The following is a 24,666-nucleotide window of genomic DNA, read 5'->3' on the forward strand; positions in this document are numbered from 1 at the left end:
GTCTGCGAGCTACTCGTTCTCGCGAAGGGCGTTCAAATTGCGCGCGTGAAATATGGCTTCTTTACCCGCTCAAGAATGCTCACTCTTTGGCTCGTCATTGCCGTGAAATCTGCCGGCGAGAATACGCTTAATATCGCTAAAAAAAAAAAAATGTTTCGTTACTTTTCTTTTTTGCGCGATCTTGATTCTTTCGCTTTTCCTCGTCGTTTTGGAGAAGACAAACAGCTGCTGGTGCATTTTGCAGCACAAATCAACCAGCTATTAAGAGAATTACGTAACATGGAACAAGCAGTCTTCGTGCAGCTGTAAACGCTACTGAGCGCTTTAATACAATCGCGCAATATCCTCCAAACACCCTAATTTTATCCAAAAATAACAAAATATAGTGAACTAGGTTCATATAAATAATATGGAAGCTCCTGTACCCGTGCAGTCGTGGCCGAGTGGTTAAGGCGATGGACTCGAAATCCATTGGGGTTTCCCCGCACAGGTTCGAATCCTGTCGGCTGCGGATCCTTCTTTTTATAATTTTTTAATACATTTTTTTTTTAAATTTTGTGGCCTCCATTCTCAACGTAGTGTGCTCTAAGGAGAAATTTTGACATTGGCTATCACCGTCATCCCTATCACACAAACTGCAACGGCAGCGACGTTGTCCCTACGTTTAACCCCCGCTATTTCCTGCCGCACTTCTCACGGGTTGTTTTTGTGGCTAAGAATGGGTTCAAACAACATGTTTTCTGACATATTAACCATTAATGTCGCACGAGTACTTTTTCGGTCGCAACTTACCACTCAACGCTCCTGCACGTTTTTGTTGCCTTTCTTTTTTTCTGTCTTGATTCGAGGCTACTGCCATCTGCCGCTGATGGTTCGAAACAAACAAGATTGGTGCTGCCATCTGAATGCAAATAAGAAAACTGAACCATGCCTTTCGGTTTCGATGTGAACACCGTGGTGTGGTCAATACCCGGGACCATAACCATCGTTTCAAATCGACGTTTGTGGGCTGCACTGCCTGTCTTGTTCGCGCTGCCTTTATGCGGAATGGAAGCACGTGTGTGGAAGCAGAACGAACGTATTCATTTGTGCGATGCAGCGGACGTAAACGTGCTACGGAGACGCAATTAACATGGGCACATCGGTTGCTGCGTGTACAGATGGCAGTCGTCCACTCAGAATAGCAGTGATTTCCTAGTTGAGACTATTTAAGTTAAACTCGTCGACAACAGGCAATATCAATTACATGCTCCAAATTAATGAATCGCATACTTTCCCCCACGCGGAAAAGTTTTTTTTTTCTCACTGGGCACGGAGGCGTGGCTACATTTTAAAGCGAAAACTCTTCGGCTGTTACGGACAGTTATGGTAACTGCTCGAACGACTAACCACGCAGCTGTTCCTGTAACACATCGCGAGGCAGAGATCAGAACCGTCAAACGTCCAAATTGGCGCCTATGTGTGTCGTCGGCTACAGCCATAGTGACAGAAGCGTTTCGGTGCAGGTGGGCTGGAAACGCTGATTGGTCGATGGGATGCGCTTCTCCGTGACGTTTTTCTGCTTCTCCCTCGTTCTCAACCGGACGTGGGTTCGCCGCGCCTCTCTCGGCCTGTCCCTAGAGTGCCTAGGGAATCGCTAGGGCCGGCTGGCCGGCCGCCGGGCGTGCGTGGTCTGCGGGCATTCTCTTCGTGAGCGTAGGCGGCGGCGCGCGCGTTTCGGAAGCTGTCCAGGTATGGCTTTTTTTTTTTTTGCGTGGTGCGCTCGTCGGCGCAGCCAGCTGAAATTTCTGTACAGTTCTTGCTTCCACGACATTGCGACGACCCCCAAAAGGCGCTGACCCGCGAGAAATCGCCAGCGACATAAAGGTACGCATTTTATCTCAAATTTCGCTTCATGAAGTGCTGTACCGCTTACCTACATGCCTTGCGCATTCCAGGACCTCGTTTTCCTGCTGCAGGAGCACGTCGTGCTGGTGTTCAAAATTTTGCAACTCCATTACGACGACCCACATAAGGTGCGGTTTGAGGACCGCCGGCGTCGCCATCTGAACCGCCGTCTGACAGCCACGATGAAGCGCTTGTCTGGCGTGCACGTTCTCAATCACGAGGTAAGGGTTGAACAACGTTTTCGCAAGTTTTCTCGTGCAGAACTCGCCAAATTGCGGCGCTTGTAACGTAACTTTTTTTGCAGCATCGTTTCCTGGATGCTTCTGGCGAGCCGATGCTGTCCTTGTTTGCCGCAGACCGGGGCATCGACCAGATGTCAAAGATTATCGTCGCGGCCCTCGTCAAGATCTACGGACCAGGGATAGCGTCGGCTTCAAGGGCAAGACCAGGAGAGGTGTACGTCGTGCACCGGTGTCGTCGGTGCGGAGCCAAAGGGCACAAGACGGACCACTGCTGAACCTACTGCTCACCGCGCCGCCACGCCGCTGCAGGTCGCGGTTGAAGTGCTCCTGCAAACGGCCCTTTTTAGGGCCACCTCATTGTTTCCTGGCAGATCGCGAGCGTCCCGTTTCGTGCCCGTATTCCCTCTCTGTCGAAATCGACGCCAGACATCAAAATCGCGCGGTGTGAGCTAGTAAATCGCTGGTAGAGACAAAAACTCGTGCTTGTATACAGACTTACCCATCTCCAGTGCGCCTTTGTTTATTTCCGTAGGCACTACTCGCGCTTTGTAGAAATCGACGCCAGCCGCGAAATTTTACGTGTTAGACCTCGCTACAGCATTAGCTCAGCGTGCCTTCGTCTCTTTACGTTCTAACTTTTATGCAGCGCACCTTTGTTTGCTCGTTACTTTTGTTCTTTTCAGTCGTTTCCTGAATCCGTCCAAAGAGCCGGGCTAAATGGATGATTATGGAACCACATGGCGATCGCACTGCATACAGCACGACTTTGGTCCGTGTGTTTTTAAATAAAAACATCAGATGTCGAAGGTCATGGTCGTGTCCGAGGATGGCTTCCACAGCTGGGGCCTAACCATAGGGACCGCACACGCTTTGTCGTCGTTGCCAAGTGGAGAGGCCCAAGATGGCTGGCATCCTTAATAAAGATCCCTTCTCGGGGCCGCTTTAGTGTTTCCTGGAAGATCACGCGCTTTCCACCCTGTGCACATGTTCTCATTTCCAATTAAAAAGGTCCTTCAAACCCTGCAGAAGGCTTGAATTAGCAACTGCTAATAACAAGATGTTGCATGGTACTTGAGAAACAATAGCGGCTACAATGACCAAGGTGAAGAAGGGCTGCGAGTTACACGGAAATAAAAAATGGTTGGGGGTGCCCCCAAACAAGCTGGAATGGTTGGACAGGACTCCTAGTTAATTGCATTTGGAAGAGAAAGACAAGGTTTAATTTTGCAGTGTAAACTTGCTTCTCTTGACCCCATGAAAAAAAAAAAAGGATGCCTCTGGGAAACTATTTGCGGAATTTCCGCCCCCCGCCCCCCGATTCAGAAGGGGAAGGGGGGGGGGGGTGACGGCCTTTTCTTTGTCGGGCTCGGCGCGACGCACGATGGACAAGACGGCGAAAGGAAGGGGGCTGTCAGTGACGCATGTTCTGCGCTGTCATTAGGACGAGCTGCCCGGCCTCTCCGCGGCAGCTCCCCTTTGAACCCCCCGCCTGTTCAATCGGAGGCGGGCGACGGCGGGGTGGTGTTGAAAAGGAGCGCCCTTGGGGTCAAGTGCCCCCCCCCCCCCCCCCCCATAGCGACAGAGACGGCCGAGCGCTTTGAATCTCGCGTATTGTTCGCGCCCGAACCGAACAAGACGCGGCTGAGACCAATTTGAGTCAAACCAGGTCCAGATGTGGCGGTGGCCAGCCGGTTTACCGGCTGCGGGCTAAGCCGCGCGCGAGCAACGCGCAATTCCCCTGGAAGGTCAAGACAAGCGGTCATGCGGGCACAGCGAAAGCGCCTCGCGACAGACGATCTGGCGACACAGCTAATTGAATACAGCGGGAGCGGCCGATCGTCAGCGAAAATCAGTCGCACGTGTGCGCGCGATATGCAGATATGCAGCTAGTGGTGCTCTTGTAGCGTGTTTCGTCTTTGTTATTGTTTGCATAGGTCGTGATCGCTTATGCATCTTTTTCGAACCTCAAACGTAGTACTTGCCCAGAAGATGGCACGATCAAAAATGGCAGATGGCAAATGGGGCAAAAAGAGAACATTAAAAAAATAATCGCTTCACTAGCAAGAAGGACAGTGGTAAACCGGCACGATAAAGCGCAAGCTTCACGAAACCTGGTGAGAGGATCGGTGGTGAATCCTTCGATGTAGACGGCTCAAGTACAACTGGCTACGTCTCATCGAGTTTTCTCTTCCCTGCAGCTTCATGCAAGATGTTGCTGTGAACAACATATCTAATGCACGTGCAGCAGGGGATTCCTCCTTTCTGTTTCGTTCATACGCTTCGATCAGTGATTTGATGCTCCCCTGCTCCACGTGTTTTATAAATACTGTCGAAAATCGTACTCGAATATAACAACTTCGAATTCATCAATCAACACTATTCACAAATTAACGGCACAGCCATGGGTACAAGGATGGCCCACACCTACGTCAACATCTTCATGCATAGTAATAAGTAAATTTTTGAAAGATTGTCCCATTAAGCCCACCCTATACAAACGCTACTTGGATGACATCTTTTTAATTTGGACTGACACACCTCGTCCACCCCAACATATCTTTCACTTACACGTGCGCCCACACCACAATTAACTTCCTAGATGTTGAGATTTTGGTAAACGAAAGCTCACTCACCACCAGTAAACCGACGGACCGTCAACAATACGTACACTTCCAAAGCTGCCATCCTCGTCACTCTAAAACAAGCATCCCATACTCTCAGGCACATCGATCTAAAGGAATATGTTCCCAAGATGAAGACTTCGTAAAAAATTCCAAACGCATGCAAGAAGTCCTCATTAAGCAGCGATACCCGTCGCCATTGCCGACGATGCCATTCAAAGGACATCTAAACCCAACCGAGAGCAAATACTGGAGTGACGTCGATACAGCGAGCAAACAGACCATCAGGCAAATCTCGTACTCCCCTTCACCAGTAACCAGCCGCCTAACGTACGTAAACAAAATCTTCAAAAAAACATTTCAACATTCTCAAACAAAGCGAGCTAGCGCCTCGCCAAAATTTTCACTGCTCTCCCTCATGCAGTCTACAGACGACCGAAAAACATTCGAAACATTCTAATACACTCAGTCACATAAAGAGCCGGTTTTGGGGTGTCGACCTTGTGGAAAAAGTAGATTCCAGGTCTGCAAACACATTACAAACATCAAGCTGTGAAATAAGCACAGCTTCAGGATTCAAATGGAAAATTAATGACAACTCTGATTGGGATTTCTGCAACGTAATATACCTCCTAGGATGCAGTGTGTGCAGTACGCAGTACATTGGGCAGACCGTTAACTTTATACGAATTCGCTTTAATAACCACCGCGCGCATATTTTATCCCTACCTCCCCTTGTTAAAACACATATATTAATGAGAAAAACGACCCATTTGATGCAGTTAAGTTAACAGTCCTACAGGGTGGGTTCCACAACAAAGAGATCTCGAGCAACGCGAGTCGTACTTTATTTACAAATTTAATAACAATTCCTCACGGCATTAATGAAAGTCCGGGTGTATTGACCTCCATCGCCCCTTGCAGAGCCAATGCTGACCTTAGGAATTCCGGCGCGACAAACCTCGGTCGTTTGTCGCCAGCGGCATCTTTTTCAAGCTTCGCTGCCCGCTTAAAAAGCTCTGAATTCATCCCCCACCCCTGTCTTGCCAGTTCGACGCACCACCTTGCCGAGCGGGGTGCAATTGAAGAACCAAGAACCCTTGATGGGCACAAAAGAAAAATACTAGAAAAAGGAGAAAGAAATAAAGAGAAAAAGAAAAACGCTTTGTCCCCTGCCGCCCAGCGAGCTTGCGCGGGAGGCCAGCCCGGGGGAAAAAAAGGAATAAAGAGGGGAGGGAGGGCATCCGGGCCCTCAAAGCAACAATAACAGACTTTGGCGGAGTCCCGGAGCAGATAAGAATCATAGATGCATGTACTGCCCGTGCCGCCGGCCAAAACGAGCAAACAAATAAACAATAAATTCAGACAGGGCAGGAGACGTTGCAGGAGCGTCTTCGGTACGAATAGTGAAGGCGGAATCAGCGGCGCAGTTAGCTTAACTACACACACGTGCACTGTGCATGAAACACACACACAAAAGAAAAAGAAAAAAGGCGGCAAAACATACGAGTTCGCGAAAGTGTCCTGTAGGGGGGTAAAGGTGAATGGCAGGAGCATTTAATCAAGGGTTCTTGGTTCTTCAATTGCACCCCGCTCGACAAGGTGGTACGTCGAACTGGGAAGACAGGGGTGGGGGATGAATTAAGAGCTTTGTGTAAGCGGACGGGCAGCGAAGCTTGAAAAAGATGCCGCTGGCGACAAACGACCGAGGTTTGACGCGCCGGCACTCCTAAGGTCAGCACTGGCTCTGAAAGGGGCGATGGAGGTCAATAAACCCGGACTTTCATTAATGCCGTGAGGAATTGTTACAAATTTGTAAATAAAGTACGACTCCCGTTGCTCTCTTTGTTGTGGAACCCACCCTGTAGGACTGTGAACTTAATTGCATCAAATGGGTCGTTTTTCTCATTAATATATGTGTTCTGACAAGGGGATGATGGGTAGGAATAAGATATTTACTTATGCAAGAGTGACTAGCTATGCGCAAAAATTTCCGTGTTTCAATTTTCAAAACTGCGAACTTTGACCGCAGCGTCCCGGACAAATAATTCCAACTCCCGACCGCGTTTCTAAATTCATTCTAAACGGGGTACGTGTTTACTGGTACCTGCAGTGGTCGGCTGCGCAACTATATATATAAGCTATCGCGTGCAGCTGTCATATTATAAAAGAAAATCCGCACAAAACAAAAATTACGCAGCAACGGGCTGTGGCGAATGATTGCGCGCAATATTTTTTCGCGGGTTAGTGAAACGAACAGTTTCGTTTTAAATCACGGGAGTTGTATCAAAAGCCTTTATATGTCGTCATTAATTACGATAGGTACGACGACACAGTGAATAGGAGTTTATATAGACTGTCGTCCTTCAAAGACCCAATGCTTTTCTCCTCCAAAACGTCGAGTAGAACAAAACCGGACCGCCAAATTTTGACACGGTTGTACGAAATTTCTGCACTAACGAAAGCTATGAGTGTAGTCTCCTGCATGTAGAGAATGTAGAATACAAGGAAAAATTATAATATGTATGCTCTAGGTCAGGTTCATAGTCCTACAGCACTCGATTGTAAATGCAGGCACTCGACGGAGCGCTGATAGACGGGCGTGGTCACCTGTAGGCGCATTTGCGTGGCTTTGCATGGATAGTACGTGTTTAACCTCTCAGGTCTGCAAAAGCTGTATCGGGTCCGCCAGGCAGTGGCGATTATAATAAATGCACAACGAAGCGCGCCGTTCGAGCGCACTAAAATAATACACCAGCAGTTCAAGGATATCATATATAATAAAATTATAGAAACGCGCATGCAGTGTGTGAAAGCGCGGCGCATCAGGGGCGCTTTTTGAACCCGCGCGCGCTGTCAAAAACGTGGGGAATTCCGAGAAAAACCTAGGGAAAATATGTCTCTTCTCAACCGGACACGACGTCATTAAAAGTCACGTGACTATGACGTCACGTGACGTTTTAGGCGTGACGTCACATTTTGTTTGACCAATCAGCATTTCCAGCCCACCTGCTCGGAAACGCTTGTATAGTGACAGGCATCTTCGCTCGTGACCGCACAACGGCGCCACTATTGTAACGCATGCTTCTGGTAGTGCTGCCATCTCTCAGCGACGCCTTAAACCAAACACAACATGTCGGGTGGTTGTGTTAGGTGCTGCCACCTTTAAGCGAGCAGAAAAATTACAGTTTGCGTGCGCTCTTCCGCGTTCGTCAGTTCCGCTTGTCCGTTTTGGCTTGCGCGCTTCCTCCTAGCAACAGGATGATAAACAACGAGCCTCAAAAAACAAATATCTCCTTCTGATGACGTCCGACGTTCTTGAAAAAGCGACGCCACATGGTCGAGGCGAAGGATGATAGAACCGCAATGCGGAATGCGTGCTGTGTTTCTAAACTGAAATAATAATGCCAAAGACGCACACGTTCTGCTCGCGAGTTGATACATCGGTTTCGCTTAGATACAGTGTATACAGGCGCCGCAGACGCATTGCGCAAGCCATCGAAAGCGGTCTGGGGTGTCGCAACAGCTAGCGGGCCAGTTTTTCTTGGGCCAATCCCCAAGCGCTCGGCAGTGCCGGGGTTTATATGCGACGAGCAGACATGGTAATGGACTGCTCAGCGACGGACAGCGCAGGATATATACGCAGAAAACATAAACGCATACACAAAAGCTGCAAAGCCGAGCGGCGCGCGGCAAAATAGCAAAGATGGAAAAAAAAAGAGCAGAGCGGCGCACGGGGGAATGTAAACATGACACAGAGACCCGCATTCGCAGGCGCCCCTCGACTATATCGATCTCGGAAACGCGCCGCGCATGTCGCAACAGCGCCTCGTCGCCTCCACCCGGCCGAACCGGTGTCGTGGCTACTCGATTTACCGCCCCCGTCGCTTTACAAGGAAGCATCGCGTTCGTAACGCGAACACAGACGCACACATACACACAATATTTGCCGATGCAAAACGCGTTCTTTCGCTCGGCTCCATTGGGGAAGGGGGATAGCCCGGCGGCCGCTGGGATTCTGTCGTCTGCAGCAGCGTGCGCAGGCGAGACGAGAGGAGAAAAAAAGAGAGAAAGAGAGAGCAGAAGCGGAAAGAACACATACGCAGATACAAAAACAACAAAAATACGCGACTGGTCACGTGACCGGGCGCGACGCATGCCGGGAGTCTGGTTGAGTGGTCGCCATTTTGGAGCGCGGTGTGTACGGTAATGTCGACGCATCAGAGGGCTTCGGATAACGATGCCTGGGCCCTTCTGGCCCTCAAATCGGCGCCTTCGAGCCCGTCCCGACTCCAATGGAACCCGGAACCGAAGGGAGCGGCCATCGCGAGGCTCGAGGGCCGCGAGTTCGAGTACATGATCCGACAGAACCGCATCTCCATCGGCCGTAACAGCAGTCGCGGCGAGGTGGATGTAAATATGGGCCATTCGAGCTTCATCTCGCGCAGGCATCTCGAGATCTTCTACGAGTGCGCGCACTTCTTCATGGTGTGCAACGGCAAGAACGGCGTCTTCGTCGACGGCGTCTTCCAGCGCAAGGGAGCCGCTCCGCTGCCGCTTCCCAAGACGTGAGTAGTAGCCGAGCACACCACCGCCGAGTGCGGAACCGGCGGCTGCTGCTGCCGAGAAACCATGTGTGCCATTAGGCCTGACCAACACATGGTCGGGGTCGGGCTTGTTGCTATGCGTGCTCGCGTCGCTCGGGGCACCCTGCCGGCCCCGGGGCGTGCACCCGACGCCTCTAGAAGACCTCCCGCGAGCCTGGGCCCGTCGTCGAAACCGGTGCCGCGAACCGGCGCTGGATTGGGGCCTCGATCGGCAATTTGTTTACACTTGTCCGGGTTGTGCGGTGGCTGTGGGGGAGGAGGGGGAAGGTGGTGGCTTGTTTACCCTGCCCCATGGCTGACTGACATTGAAAACGAGTTTAGGCTACGGCACGCGCCGTCTGCGTGTGCCTTGCACGTCCCCGCTTGTTGCACGTTCGTGTTCGGAAGATGCGTGCGACCTCCGGTCGTCCTCCCCGGTCGCGTCTCGAGTCCGGGTCGCCGGTCGGGCCCACCTTTTCATTCATTCGCGGCGCGAGCGAGGGGGTGACTTCGCGCACTGTGTCGCGGTGCAAGAGGTGGGAGGGGGGTCGCTCCGCCACCGGTTCCGCTCTTTCGCTGCGAGTTCTTGCCCCCCCCCCCCCCCCCCACTTCGTTTACTTTTTTTTCTCTCCATCGGTCGGGTTTGCGTAGCAGAATCATCTCTCCCCCTGCGCCCTTCCCAGACAAGACTCGGGCGTACGCCGCGTCAACACCGTCGGGCTAGGTGGGATGGGAGAGGAGGAGGGTGCTTTTTTTTTTCGTCCCTCGCCCTCTGTCTGTTTTCTCTGGTTTTCTCGTCTCACTGTTGTTTACTTTTGCGGGCTCGCCCCGTCTGCTGCTGTTGCTGCCTTGACGAGGCACGTGTTCTGTGCGGGAGGGATCGGCATGCCTTTACACGTTGCGGTATTTTTTTTTTTTTTTCATCCGCTGGCTTCGCGGCTTTTGCGCTGACCGTCGTCGAACGTTGTCTGGCGATTGATTTGCCGTCCTGCGCAACCAACTCTTTGCTGAAGCCCCGGCGCCCTTCGCGGCAGAAATGTAGCTCGTCTTAAACATTTCAGGTTTTTTTTTTTTTTTTGCAGAAGGCAGTGAGCGTTATTTAACACCTTTTTCTTACTTTTTTTAAAATGTGATTTGCCGCTGTATGTTGACTAAATGGCGTTCTGTGGCCAGTTGCTACCGTTTCGTTCTTTTCCTCTTCCTGACGTGGCGCTGATTCATCTTGTTTTTCCGGTTCGCCCGCAAAGAAGCCATGACTCGGTCGAGACGGGGGGCGCCAGAGAAATGAACAAAAACAATAAAAGCCCCACCAGCTTGTGGTGTGGTAGTATCGTCACGATAACTGCCGTTTCGCCCACCCTGCGTTTTTTTTTCCCCCTCGCTATCGGGACTTTTATAGACACTGAGCCTGTATCTACCTATCTTCCGCTTGTTTCTGAGGGCTCGTCGCCGTTGTACGGGGCGTCAAAACGAAAACAAGTTGATGGACGTCGAGCGCAAGCTTGGGGGCAGAGCACCGGGAAAAGTACGAAACTGACCGCGGCGGCCAGCGGTTTCAGCCTCGAGTCGCAGACGCCTGTTTCGCACGTTGTCGTCTGCGCGAAGAATGTTTATCGTCTGCTCACTGTCAGCGTGAGATAACTTCTGACGTGTTTCCGGGCAGCACCTTATGAGTGATGTGTTTTCGAGCCTGACAAAATGCCACCTGTGCTATTTCTTTCTCTCTCTCTTAGTGTGTGGTTAGTAGTGCTAAAATTTTTACAACTGTGCTGTGTACGGATCCGATCTGGCAGTGGCTTGGTTATAACTCTCGCTGAAGATTTTATAGAGCACACGTGATGTGGTAAACCCAGCTGGTTATACATGGCAACAAAAGTTAGACCTGCAAAATCACTCTTCTTTGCTACTAGGCACAGTGTTGTCCGACTCCAGCCACATCTGGTTGGAGATGAAATGTACAGATGCCTGTATACTGGGATTTTGGTGCTCAGCAAACAACCACAAGGCATTTAAACAGGTCTGCAGCCTTACACAGTGGATGTCGCCGTAGCTATCCTGTAAGCTTCGCAATGCATGTACACATTATCAACAACACATACCTCATTCAGGAATGAATACTCCCGATGGTGGACACCACAAGAAAGTACCCAGCAACTTTAATTTTATATTGTAGAATGTGATTTGGCCATTTTTTAACAGTGAGTAGCATTGTGCCCCCAGATTTCACTGGTACGAAGTGAGGCTGTGCAAATCCACTTGTGCTTCGTCTAGATATTCAGAGTGGTCCTCTGGCTGCAGCTGTTGGAAGCCCTTATTGTCTGATGATGCAGTTCATTTGATCCATTTTGTTTCTTCACTATCAGGTGAACATGGATGGCAGTTCACATCAAGCATGACCGAGTGTCGGGAATAACATATTCATACTGTGACATTCTCCACTTAAACTAAGTCAGCCATCGGTGCATTGCTGAAGAATTCCCACAACAGCTGTACAGCATCTTGTGAAAGCCCAGTTAATCGTAACCTCCTTGAATATGTAGCCCTGTCGCAGTTGTTTATATACAGCTTTTCTGTGCTGATTTCATGCTAGGTGTACGCTGATTCATTCTGCCTGCAGACAGTGTTGCAGCTGATTGTCGCAGTTGCATCGTGAACTGCAAAGTGGAGTGGACTGTACGAGTTGTGGCTTTGTGTAGGAATACTTTTTAATTAAAGAGACACTGTTATAAATGTGGCAGACTTTTGTTATGGAGGCTGTTAGCCCATTCCCTATGCAGTATGCCTAATATCTTGCCATAATTGTGCTATATAGATTTTTTTCTTTTTGCACATGACACCTATTCCTTCAAGCCTGCAACACATTTATATTGGTTAAAGAAAAACATATAGTGGTAATTTATTGCTGTTTGCATGATGTAACAGCTCGTTAAAAATGGCATAAATGATTTTCCCTACAATGCTGTCGTAATTGGCTGCCATTTTCCTTATCCCTGATGTTTGAGAGAATGTGAAATGTGGCACAGTGACTGAGTATGGACTCGTCCAGTTTCTGGAATGCTGCATTAACTTCTCCAGTCCATGCATTTTAACTAAGCCTGTTACACATTGTTAAAGTTGGGGTGCTTTTAGTGAAAATTTGACTATTTTGGCCGAACTGTAACTGCGACAGTTCACTTAGATTTTATACTTTTTCACTAGCTGTTAGAGCATGTATTTACATTTTTGCTTGAGCGGCACAGCCATTGCTGCAGCTAGAATTACCTCATTCTCACACACACAGACTCCGTGGGTGCGTGTATTTATTAAGTTTGAGGGCTACCGAATGTGTTTGCAGAGAGAAGTTAAGGGACTCAACCTATCGGAAAGCATTTGAAATGGACATATCATGACAGCTTTCGTTTTCTTCAAATTGCACAAATGTGCCCTTCACCATAGGAGAACCATATGATCACTTATTTGCATAGTTTTGTTTTGTTCTTTCACTTTTAGAGATGCCACTCCTTGCTTGCTTTTTGCGAGAATACCATATTTTCTCTTTCTCATTGTTGAGGTCAGTTCCCTCTCCTGTCCCCCCCCCCCCCCCCCTTGCTGCTTCCTCCTTCTCTTCCGTCAGTCCAGTTCAAATGTCCACACGGAGTGAGGCAGTTACCATGCTTTTAGTTCCCTCATAGCATCCCCCTCCTGCCGTCACTGCAGCTCTGCCTCACAGTTTCATTTTTTGTTTCTTTTTGCATCCTGTTCTCAATGCAGTACCTTCTCACAAGATTCCTTCTCACGCTATTCGAGCTCGATGCGTGCCGCTGATGTGATGCAGTGCTGTAACTTCACGCTAATGTCTTTATGGTTATTTTTGGGGGGGGGGGGGGGGGGAGAGTCTGCACCAACTTTGCTTGTTTTCCAAACCTCACTTTCCAGTTGCCATGTTTTGGCTACTGCCTTGAGTTTCGACTTCTTGGTTGTGGGTTTCACATTGCGTTGCCGTGTCAGGCGCCTTACTGATACCCTCAATGTCGCCTGGCATGCCTATCACCGTGGCTGGGCTCATGTAGCTCATCTGCATTCACTATCTGGCCAAAGCACTCTAGCCTTGCCACTTTCTATCCTGCCTTTATTTGGAGGTTAAATGCTAGATGCAGTCTACTGTGCGATGTCGGTGCACTTTAAAGAACCCCATGTGGTCGAAAAGCCCTCCACTACAGCATCCCTCGTAGCCTGAGTCTTTTTGGGATGATAAACTACATAGACTAAACTCTTCCCTTAATTAATGGCCCCTTTTTGTTGCATGTACATTAAATGCCAAGGTGCATGCGAAATGTTAAGCTTCGTATATAAGTTTTACTGTGTTTAAAAAGCAGAGGGTCAAGGCACAGGTGCAGGAGTGTATAGTTGATCCATCTGGACTTTTGAAACTAGGGGGAAAAAAGCCATTGATTTTTTTAACAGGGAAGCGATGTTCACTAAAAATGGAAAGACAGAATAGATGCAAGTATCTCTCGAAGGCTTTACAGAAAACGGTGAATGTAGTACTACAGGCACATGCAGCCAAAATGTATTTCACATTATCTTCCTGGCAATTTGTCTGTGCCCTTGAGTTACGTGTTTAGGTTTAGTTTTTCCACTGCTTGTGTCACTTCCCCCAGCAGCAAACTCCCGCTACAAAGCATAAGGAAAGCAGTTTGATGTCGACATTTTGCCTGCTACAAAGCCTGCTCCGAAACAGCCGCAGCTGTTCCCATCACTGCATATCGAAGCAGGACTACTCATGGGCAGTTCCCGTAAGGGTTGCTCCATCTATAAAAGCCTTGGCTTGATATGCTTCTTTGAAGCCAAGTCTCTTTCTAGTGTTGTGTGCATCCCCACTGGCCCACTACTTCCACTTCCCGGTTTGTTTCACTAAAGTGGCCTCCTAGATTTAGTGCAAGTTCATCGTCGGCTTGCATTCATTGGACTGCAGGCGCAGCAAGACAATGACGGCCGTGTTTAAGTGTCAGGATGATTGGGTAATGGCAGTCTTCAACGCCAACAGTTCTTCATTAATGGAAGGTGAATGGATACCTGTACATTGCTTGTGAACTTCAGCAGTCAGCCTGGGCCCTATGCACAGCCACACAATGCAGGTTCATGAATCTCACACGTGTAATAGATGTCCTGACGGAAGCGAAAGTGATGTTTACCGTGCAGGCTTCAGTTGGACTGTGTCACCGCACCACATTCTGGGCACAACTGCTATCGGGTAGGTTAAAAAGTGAGTTTTTATCCAGGGGCATGTGAATTTGCCTGTGTTGACATGTGGCACTACCGCTTTGCGGAAAACGCTCGAAGGTGTCGAAAGAGCAGGGGTCGTGCAGAAGCATGTGGTATAGACTAGTGTCACTCAGGACAGTGCACTGTGTTAATGCTGTTGGGGATGCTAGAAAGGACTGCCAGCAGCTGTTGATGGGGAGCAGCTGGCTGTTTTTGCGGCAGTGCCGTGGTGAGCAGGCGTCAGAACCTGTGCTCGCTTTTTATTTCGGAACTGGCTGCAGGGTGCTAGCGCCAAGCTGCGGTTAAACCGCCTCAGCTGGTGCCGTGCACTTGTGGTGGCAGAGTGTTAATGCAGTAATATTTCGGGTCATAGTTGGCGTCGGCGTGTCGAAAAAAAATCGGGATTGGTCAAGAGGGCCGTGACGTCGCAACCACATGACCTCGTGCAGGTAATTTAAAAGCGCCACACGTTCACACAGTACAGCAGTCATGACGTAACTGCGCAGTGGCTAGCTGGTCTGCAGAGTCGTGACGTCATTCCGGCCCCATTATGTAGTGCCTCTGAGGGAAGAAAAACAATTGCACTGACAGGAAGGATGGTCGAGCCGGGAATCGAATTGTCGCCCCTTGGGATGTTAGCCAGGTGCGTTTCCCCTCTACCCCAGAGGAATGTTGATTCAACTTGGTTAAGGGGAGGCCTTCTGTGTCTTGTGATAAGTTTTAAAAAATAAATAAAGTAACGGTGTCTGTGTCTGATAGGCAAACAGGACCCCAAGCCGCTGAAGGGACCCATTAATGCTATTGTGTCATACATTTCAAGAAGAGCGTTAGTGTCCCCCAGGTTTTTATTTTGAAACTACTAGAGCAGTTGCTGAGGGCAGCCAAATAGATTTGATGAAAGTGCCTCACAGTTTCGTAACACTGGTATACTCTGGTGTCTTCCAGTGAAGAAAGGGCAAGTTGTTTGCATGCATTTTTGTTAAGAAGCCATTTTTTTTTCTCGACTGTAATCACCATGGCCAGCGATATACACCCAGAATGCAGTAAAAAGCCATCAAACCACTGCGACATGATGTCAGGAAATCTTGACTAAGAAAAAAAAACTTGCTGTGGTGCGAATAACTCATGCACAGTAATGAAAATGAAAAAGGGAAAAGCATTAATCACACAACTACATAGACCTGCCTTCCTTGCAATGTCACTGTCAAATGGGGAGCTTTCTTAAAGGTCTCGGTTTGTTTGTTAAAATACATAAAATTGTGTTTAAGATGGACACCTCTATGTTTAGAGGTAACTCAAGTATGGCCCCATTTGGTGTGTTTCCATTAGCTTGTTTTGTACACATGAGCAATTTGAAAGGTCTGAAAATGCCAATAACATAACTACTACTGACAAGAATAAGTCGAAAGAAGTATAATTGAGACCCTGAAAGCAAGTTTGACTCACGATATGGATACATTAGGACCCAACATAAGCCAAATAAACAACAAATTTCATATGTGAAAAGAAAATCATGCAAAAGTAGACTGGCCAACAATATCAGTATTGCCAATGTCATAAAGCACAATGTGACCACTGTTCGCTAGAGTAGATGTTTAATTACATCTCTTCAGGAACTATTTTTGTCAAGTGATCATGCATTCACTCCGAAAGCAATAGGTTTTTCATTTACCCACACTGCTGCATTGAAGCGGTGGTCCCGGGTTCAAGCCAGAGACCAGGACAAATGTTTATTTAACTGCGAAGTTTCCGTGGAAATTGTAAGGCTTTCCTGTGTAGCCGTACAGCTGCGATTAGGTGGATGCCAATGAGGAATTACTCCCTTATTACCTCTTTCGCGGCGTGAATTTTTCAGGAAACATAAACTTCCCGATATAAGGACGTGAAACCTCTCAACGTTTCCCCATCTTTAGATTTTGCTACTCCTTCAAGTGTGACATGTGTTGACAGTCTCAAAGGCCATCAAGCCACCTGCCAATTGAAAGTGTATTTGTAACACAGCTGTTCTACTGGGCAGGAATTAAGCAGCATACATGCTGTTGTTGTTGCAAGCATCTGTGCAGGGTTCTGTGTGTCAGGCTTGACAGATTCGCATCTATCAACCTGTGGCATCATTGCGCACCCATTAATCAAGGACCAGATTGCCTGGGGCAGCTTGTGCATGAAAGGTTACTTTCTTGGCTGTCTCAAAGGCAGCAGCTGTTGTGGCTTGAGTCAAAGCATGACATTGTTTATAATGCTTGCTTGCATTTATATGTTTCTGAACTGAATAGAATCACTTACTTTTCGCTATTGGAACATAGTCGCATTCATCGTGTTTCTGAAGGAGGTTGTTTTTGTTGTGTTACCGCTGCTTTTGTGTTGGCAGGTGTCGTTGCGAAGAAAGATAATAACCCAAAGTATCATGTAGGAACCAGCTACATTGCAAGAATTTCTCTGTACAGCAACTTCACGTCATGCACTTCTCAACAGAATGCATGGCATGCGTCTGAATGCACATTACGTGATAAGCTTCACTCCGGTCACTAAACATGATTTGATTGTTTAAAGGGCAGTTCTATGCATATTGTTCTTGCCTCTAAATTGTGAGATCGGTGGCGTTTACCTCTAGGGCTTATTCCTGAAAGAGATAGTAGCTGATTACAGCATTCTTAATCACCTTTAGGGTTTACTGAATCATTCCTGTGGCTTGCAATTTGCACTGTAGCAGCAATGGTTGAGGCGTCTGGCAAGTCTCAAGACTGATTTTTTTTAATCACAACTGTCTGTTGCCGGGCTATTTGTCATGGTGCCCGAATTTTGGATGCAGGTTGTGTTGGGGCTGTTATCTGGTTTCAGTAGATTAGTTATGGAGCAGTTTCATTTCTTGCAGTTAACTGCAGCCTTCAGAAATTCTCGGTAGCACTTAAATGCTTATTCAGAAGAACTTCATTGCTTTTACAAGTGCATTTGGAGAAGTTTGCCAGATCTTCTTAAATGCCTTTCGCTGCATGCATTTTTCATGTCCTGACAATTTTTCATATCGTCGTTAGTGGACTAGTTGCTTATTTGATCAGATGGTTTGCTTCGTCATCTATTGCCCGTTTTCCGTTGCCAGAACCCTCTCTTGTTCAATATTAATGTGAACAGGAGCATTCTACTAGGAACTCTTTCATGTAGCTTATTTTGAGGTGTGGTTGCTAGAGTGCTTTCGTCACTGAATTAGGCTAACAGCTGCCCTTCTAAATGCAATGTGGCATCATGCCTCATGTTGTGTCGCATGGTTGCATGCATCCATGTTTGCAAACCTGTGGTGCGTTGTTTAGCAGTGCAAACTTCCTGACAGCTTTTGATTGTTTACACATAGCTACAAAATATATTTTGTAACTCGATGTGCAGCAGTAACACTACAGCAAGCAGGATCCTCTCCCTTCTTGGTGGAGCATCAGAATTGGGAACTCACTGTGTTGTCATTTGTGGGTGCAAATAGAAACGTTCAAGGAACAGCTGTTTCTTCAAACATTTTGGTTATTTTGAATCAGTGTAGACTGCATTCTTTCCTGTTTTTAATTTCAGCACTGCCTTTAAGTTCGCAGTAGGAATGTGCTTGCAGCCTTTTTCTGGTATCGTACGGCTTTTACATAATCAGGGTTCAGCACATTTGTATGGCTGTTGCACGCAGGATTTGAGATGGACCTTTTTGGTACTGGTCTGTAAAGAGGTAGCCTTTCATACATTAGCTAAGGTGGGCTGGAAAAAAGGATAAAAGAATAATGGTGCCCTGGCTACACCGCATACTTTTGTACAGCTGGAAGCACGCTGACTGAACAAAAATATCTGCACATGCTTCACCTTAATAGCATTCCGTGAAAGGGCAGCATTTAGGGGTAAAGGTGACGCGGAAAGAGGAACGTGTACACGGCAGTGTCTCTGCTTCTGTAGCACACTCAGCAACAGATTTTTTTCTGAGGAATGTTGCTGCTGAGGTTTATACAGAGTCCGGTCAGTCTTGCAGAATTCATTGCCTGAATATTTCACTAAGTGGAGTGCTGAAAAAGCGGCATTGTCATCCCGAAAATTTTTTTGAAAGGTGCTACCTGATTGGAGAAAGAGAGTACCATTTTCATCCTATGCAGCTTCCCACAGCTAAATCGCTTGCTGAATTTACCTTTGACCTTACACCCTTAGGAACGGCACGCCAGCAAAGGCTATGCCCAATCCATTGTCTCTAGGGGGAATGCTGATGGTCATTTGTTATACAGGCGACTGCACATCACCTCATGAGGCACATAAGGACACCACACTTACAAGCACAGGAGAGGTGCCATTGATGTAGATTTGCGAGCGCTATGCTGCACATGAAGCTGTGTAACTTGGCTGAGACAGTCAGTGACGTCGCTGTACCCAGCAAATGTGGTCACCTGCCACTTTCTGGGGGTCGTTCGATAAGGGCAGCATTTACGGAACCGAGAACCATCCACTGAAGGCTGAACTCCTCTTTGCACATGCATGCTTTCACTGTTACAGGAGCATCTGAATTCCCCCAATTATGAGGCTTACATTATTTTCTTCTTGGTTTTGGGATGGCATCTTGATATTCCTGCCCTCCTGGGACTATGGAGTGGTCATTACCGTGATAAAAAATTCGGCCTTATACGGGGAACTGCCTGTGCACTGCTGCCCATTGGCTTTGAAGGGGGGCAGATATGTGGAGGGGGGGGGGTAGGATTCTTTTTACAGGGATCATGCACCTTGGGTCATATTTATTCCTTGGTTTTGGATGTCTTCTGGCATTTCGCCTTGGAGGCCAAGCTATCAGTACTTTTTATCAGCAAGCAATCCTTCATGCAATTGATCCTAGGCATATTTGTAACTTCACATTGAAGCAAGCGTCTACTCCGTACACCTCTGCTTGCTTATTTCTACCAGTTTATAATTATTTCCTCCATTGACCTTAAGGCCAAGTGGTTTGAATAAATCAGCCCCCCTTGCTGTGGCGTGAAGCCCTTTTACAGACAAGTATCAAGCGTTCAGCCCTTTCCTCCCGGTTGCGAGAGCAGCGCCCCTTGCGGCCGTCCGCCTTTTCAGCCGCAGCGCCGGCCGTTGATTAGGCCTAGCTCTTCCGGAGCCCTTGGCGGGCTTTCTCGCGCCTGGTACGACACTCTGTATCGTCGATCTCGCTATTGGTGGCGACGGCATGGATATACAGTATGCCTCTCCGGGCTGTGTACAGCAGTAGGAGGCCGACCAGTGGGGGGGACTTCCGGAAACCGATTAGGCTGAGCGTGTTGTGTCGCTGTTACTTTCGCCGGCGTTTACACACACGCAGAGAGGCGGAAGTCGGTGGGCGTCGTTTATATAGGCGCGAAGTCCGTCCGTGCGGGTGCGTGGGTGTCGCAAGCCGCCGGGGTAAGGCTGCTGCGCAAGCAATATCCGTTCGCGCGCGCGTGTGTGTGTCGGACAGCTTTTTGCGATGGTGGCGACACCTTGCGTCGGCGACGTTCTCTCGTCAATTCCGCGCAGTATTGCTGAAGCCACGGCGGCTGCGTTTCGACAAATCAGGGTTCGGAAAAACACACGTCGGCTACGCGCATGCGTGGCTTCCCCCCCCCCCCCCCCTTTTTTTAATAGTGCGGAAATCGCCTGCACGGCAACAAAGACTGCGCCCATGTCTTTGAGGGCGTGCACAGCATTACATGGTCGCGTATAGTGGACTCTGCATACATGACAGACAGCCCAGGCAGGAATAGATTATTCATGTTATCTTCGTGAACTGGGAAGGAGAGAAAGATTGAGGAAAACAGTCAGTAGTTGGACAGAGAACATGATGGCCGTGATAAAAAAAAGATGCGACCACTGCCTTTAAGACGTTAAGTAACGAGCGTTAGCTGTTTGCTTCACTAGAATTGATATGAATGGGATTTAAGTGAGGTGCACCAATGGAAATACGAATTTTACATCTTGGATTTTTAAGTGTCGTCGCCAATCAATCGCCAGTTGGATATATCAGTGACGTCACCAATCAATCACCTATTCGATATACTAATGAAGTCATCAACCAATAACGAATTGGGTTGCTATATCGATTTACTATGGGGGCCGCCATCTTGAATTCCTCGGAATTTGACGCCGAAGGTAGGTGGTAGCAGACCCCAAGAAATCGAGAAACGATGAGTAAGAGCTGACGCTCTTAAAATTGGTACGCTTAAGCTTCTACTTTAAGTATATGACGCGACAGCGTTCCTCTTGTCCACGCAGACACTGTTAATTCTTTCACAGTTAAATTATGTGAAAAACCACACGACATACCAAGCCGTCTGTGTGGCGCTGCGGTAGCATGTCTGACATGCAACCTGAGGGCCAGGGGTTTCCGATGCGCCGCTGGTGTGGCTGACGCCATCTACGGGAGGCTTTTGTAGGCACTGTACCTCAGTTTCCTGAGTTTTCGGCCACGCCGCCGGCAACGTCGACCCCGGCTTTCTCCGCCACGGCGAAAACTGACAATTGGTTTTTGGGGAAAGGAAATGGCGCAGTATCTGTCTCACATTTCGGCGGACACATTAACCGCGCCGTAAGGGAAGGGATAAAGGAGGGAGTGGAAGGAGAGAGGAACAGAGAGGGGCCGTAGTGGAGGGCTCCGGAATAATTTCGACCACCTGGGGATCTTTAGCGTGCGCTGACATAGTACAGCACACGGGCGCCTTTGCGTTTTCGCCTCCATCGAAACGCGGCCGCCGCAATCGGGTTAGAACCCGGGTATCACGGTGCATGTGCTGCGCAACTTCGACAGTTGCAGCCAGCAGTGTCGCGTGTGTATCTGCTAGTATTTTCCATGCGTTGCGCGCGCGCTTAATGCGAGAGTTTCGGTTTTCGCGCCGCTTTGTCTCTCGGACGTAACGCGTCCGCGCGGAGATTAGCGCGAACCGCAAGCTGGCATTCTGCCCGCCCAGTTATTTTGTCTCCGGATCTGTTGCCACACTGTATATCACAAGAGCCGGAAGCTCCACTCACTCGCTCTCTCGCATAACAGTAGACACCGAATAGACGCGTAATAGGAACCTTACATTATCCCGACCCAGCGCCAGTTACTGAGCTAGCGAAGTGGTTGCATCGCTGCGACTGTGGCTCGCGAAAAAAAAAAAAGGAAAGACTACCTGCGGCGTTTGTGCCTCCATCGATGACGGCCCGCTGCGTCTTTCCGATGGATGGATGGATTAGGCTGAACCCTTTGAATCGGGCGGTGGTTCAAGCCGCCTAGCCATGACTTGTGAAATTACTCCATTCGCGTTTAGAGTGTGTATTTTCGGCCGTGTGCGGAACGGCGCGTTCTGAGCCCCGCAGCGGTAGCGCATTTGTAACCTTTTCAGCCTTTCTTATTGACGTACGGATATTCTTATTTTTCTGCCAGATTGTTTTTTTTTGTTTTTTTTCTTATTTTATCTTATTTTTATTATTTTTTTCGGAAGAGCCGTGCCGTCTTGGTTTCTCTTCGATCCGTTGTTCTTTCTTCGTTCTTGTTTCCTATTTTCGGCCTCATTAATTCCTTATACCTGTTTGTTTGTTTGTTTGCGTCTCGTGGCTATCATTTCCGCCTGTTCGGCTGTGCCAGAAATCTGCGCTATTTCGTCGCCTCGATGCTCGGAACTTAAGACGCGCGCGTTTTGAGAGCGGCGTTTTTTTTTTCTTTTTTTTTTCAGTTGACCTGGCGCTGTCGGTAACTTGTAATTCGTATTTAAAAAATAAAAGCTTTGGTTACACCGCAGCTGTTCGAGGCGGAACCCGCAATGCTGCCGACGCGACAGTTCAAGCACACCGAAGGGCAACACTCCCCTCGCGATTCTTGTGAAACGCGTCATCAGTAGCGGCGAAGTGGGAGAAAGTATAAATACACGTATATGAATGATGACCTCGCCGATGATGCTAGACGGACAGGGTGAATAAATGAGCGGTGCGATGCGAAACGAAACAACAAAAAGAAAATGTGGGATTAATTATGTCCCGGCAGCTACACAGCTCTGTCCGTTTTGAATTTTTTTTTTTCTGCGTTGGCCGATTTTCGTTTTCTAATTTAGTCGGGAGGCTTCTCGCGGCGACGTCTGGCGTCGAGGAGGCAGGTTGCCCTTTCCTCGCTTGCGCAATGCGTAACCTGCTTGCGTCATACTTTTTTCTGTCGGCGGATTTCTGGTTGGGTCTGGGCGGTGGTGTCGCGTGTGGTGCTGGAATTTTTTTTTTTTTTTCACCGTGCTGGGTTCTTGTTTTTTTTTCTCTTTATCCTCTGACACGCGCGCACGGATGTGCATGCGCCTCTGATGTAGGGGGGGGGGGGGGGGGGGGGGGGCGAAGCGCGCTGCTATACGTGTCGGGAATAAACATTTCGCCGGCGGCGAGGCGACGCTGTAGCGAGGTTCGGCCTCCAGCCCGTGTCGCAAGTGACGGAACTAACAGACCCCGGAGAGCTGTGTCTGGCTCCCCTGCCCACTCGGATGGGGCGACTGTGCTCTTTCTCGACCCGCGGCCTCTTAACTCGGTGGTGTGGTGTGCGGTTGCATATGGTGTGCGGTTGTGGTTTGTGGTTGGATATGGTGTGGTGTGCGGTTGGGTATGGTGTGTGGTTGAATATGGTGTGGTTGGGTATGGTGTGTGTGGTTATGGTATGTGGTTGGGTGTGGTGTGCGGTTATGGTATGTGGTTGGGTGTGGTGTGCGGTTGTGGTTTGTGGGCGGGTATGGTGTGCGGTTATGGTTTGTAGTTGGGTATGGTGTGCGTTTGTGGTTGGGTGCGATGTTTGGTTGGGTATGGTGTGTGGTTATGGTTTGTGGTTGGGTATTGTGCGGTTATGGTTTATGGTTGGTTATGGTGTGTGGTTATGGTATGTGGTTGGGTATGGCGTGTGGTTATGGTTTGTGGTTGGGTATGGTGTGCGGTTGTGGTGTGTGGTTGTGATGCGATTTTCAGGTGTGGCGTCCTGTGGTGCGATGTGATTTGGATGTAGTGTGCGTGCGTGCTGTGATGTGTTTTTGCAAGCACCTAGCTGCGATTTTTTTCGAGGGGGAATGAGGGAGTGTCAAGATACAACTGTTTGCAGGGAAAAGAGGATTGTGTGTGGTGGTAGAGCTTGGGCGGCGGCTTTACCTAACTGCTACGCTACTGGCGTGCGGTTTTGTCTTTTGTGTGTTTTTGTTTTAGTCTTGTTTTTTTGCGCACCACTCTGTGGGGACCTCAAACAGCATGGTTGCCGCGACTGTTGGTCGTGTTAAAGTTATGTTTATGTTGGGCAAGTGGAAGTAAGGTTGCTTGCCGCCCGATTTTTCGCCTTTTACACTCGGACAAAAAGCAAGCGCGGGATGTATCTATAGTCGGATACAACTTAAGTTTGCAGTGAAGCTCCGCCCACATTTAGGACCGGCGCACAGAATGCCTCCACGACAATAAAATAGTCCGTTGCAAAAACTTCTCTCATCACTTAAACAAGAAGCTAATCACGAGAAAAAAGTTATAAGGTCTAGAATTTTGATACCTGGCTTGTTTAATAGTGTCAAACATTGAACAGCTGATTTCGTTTACTTTTGTTAGTGGCTAGCGGAGTAATACAGTACGCCGCGGATCGTGACCCAGTGTTAACAACTGCTGTTTTTTAAGTTGTGTCCTACTATAGGTAATAGTCGGTGAGTGTGCCCAGCCTATATTTCTCCCAAAATAAAAAAGTGACGCCGTGTAACCGAAAATGAAAACAATTGTAACGAATAAAACGCGCATTTCGTTTGTTTGCTTATCATTACTCACCCTCAGAGTATTGTATCTCGGCGGTTCGAATATGTTGGATAGCGGCGAACAGGATGGACGGTCACTGGCACGCGTCTCTGTCCCAGTTCGTTTCATCCTTGCACATTCAGGAGGGCTCGTGACGTTTTTTTCTGTTTTATTTCCCTGCTTTCGCCCGCCTAGAACGGGGGTAGGACACGATCCTTTAGCTTTTTGTTTAATGGCGTAGCCGTTTAGGCTTACCTTCTTATGAACTTCGCCGAAAGTGCTTCTTTCTACAATGTTCGAGCCGTGAGGCATCCCTTTCTGCCTGCGGCGTAGCTGGTCACTGCATTGGCCTACATG

General features: G+C 48.6%; 2 protein-coding genes and 1 non-coding gene across 4 annotated transcripts in view; all 3 read left to right on the forward strand.

Annotated features, from left to right (window-relative positions):
- Positions 1-429: 429 nt before the first annotated feature.
- Positions 430-511, forward strand: TRNAS-CGA (transfer RNA serine (anticodon CGA)). The gene has a single exon. It is a non-coding gene; the product is annotated as a tRNA-Ser (tRNA).
- A 1,012-nt stretch (positions 512-1,523) lies between these two features.
- LOC144100221 (uncharacterized) lies at positions 1,524-2,693 on the forward strand. 2 transcript variants are annotated; one of them, XM_077633240.1, is made up of 3 exons: positions 1,524-1,866; positions 1,938-2,108; positions 2,192-2,693. In XM_077633240.1, exons 2-3 carry the CDS (start codon positions 2,070-2,072, stop codon positions 2,402-2,404), a joined length of 252 nt encoding a protein of 83 aa, XP_077489366.1. In that variant the 5' UTR covers positions 1,524-1,866; positions 1,938-2,069; the 3' UTR covers positions 2,405-2,693. The 2 variants fall into 2 exon arrangements, with proteins under 2 accessions (XP_077489366.1, XP_077489365.1); XM_077633239.1 differs by having other exon boundaries at positions 1,524-2,108.
- A 6,227-nt stretch (positions 2,694-8,920) lies between these two features.
- The window catches only part of FoxK (forkhead box K), an 83,674-nt gene continuing 67,928 nt past the window's right edge, over positions 8,921-24,666 (forward strand). Inside the window, exon 1 of the mRNA XM_077634559.1 lies at positions 8,921-9,318. Coding sequence (XP_077490685.1) covers positions 8,960-9,318 — 359 coding nt within the window. The 5' untranslated portion in view covers positions 8,921-8,959. The remainder of the gene's footprint in view (positions 9,319-24,666) is intronic.

This window comes from Amblyomma americanum, chromosome 8 (genome assembly GCF_052857255.1).
Source record: "Amblyomma americanum isolate KBUSLIRL-KWMA chromosome 8, ASM5285725v1, whole genome shotgun sequence".
Taxonomy (NCBI): Eukaryota; Metazoa; Arthropoda; class Arachnida; order Ixodida; family Ixodidae; genus Amblyomma; species Amblyomma americanum.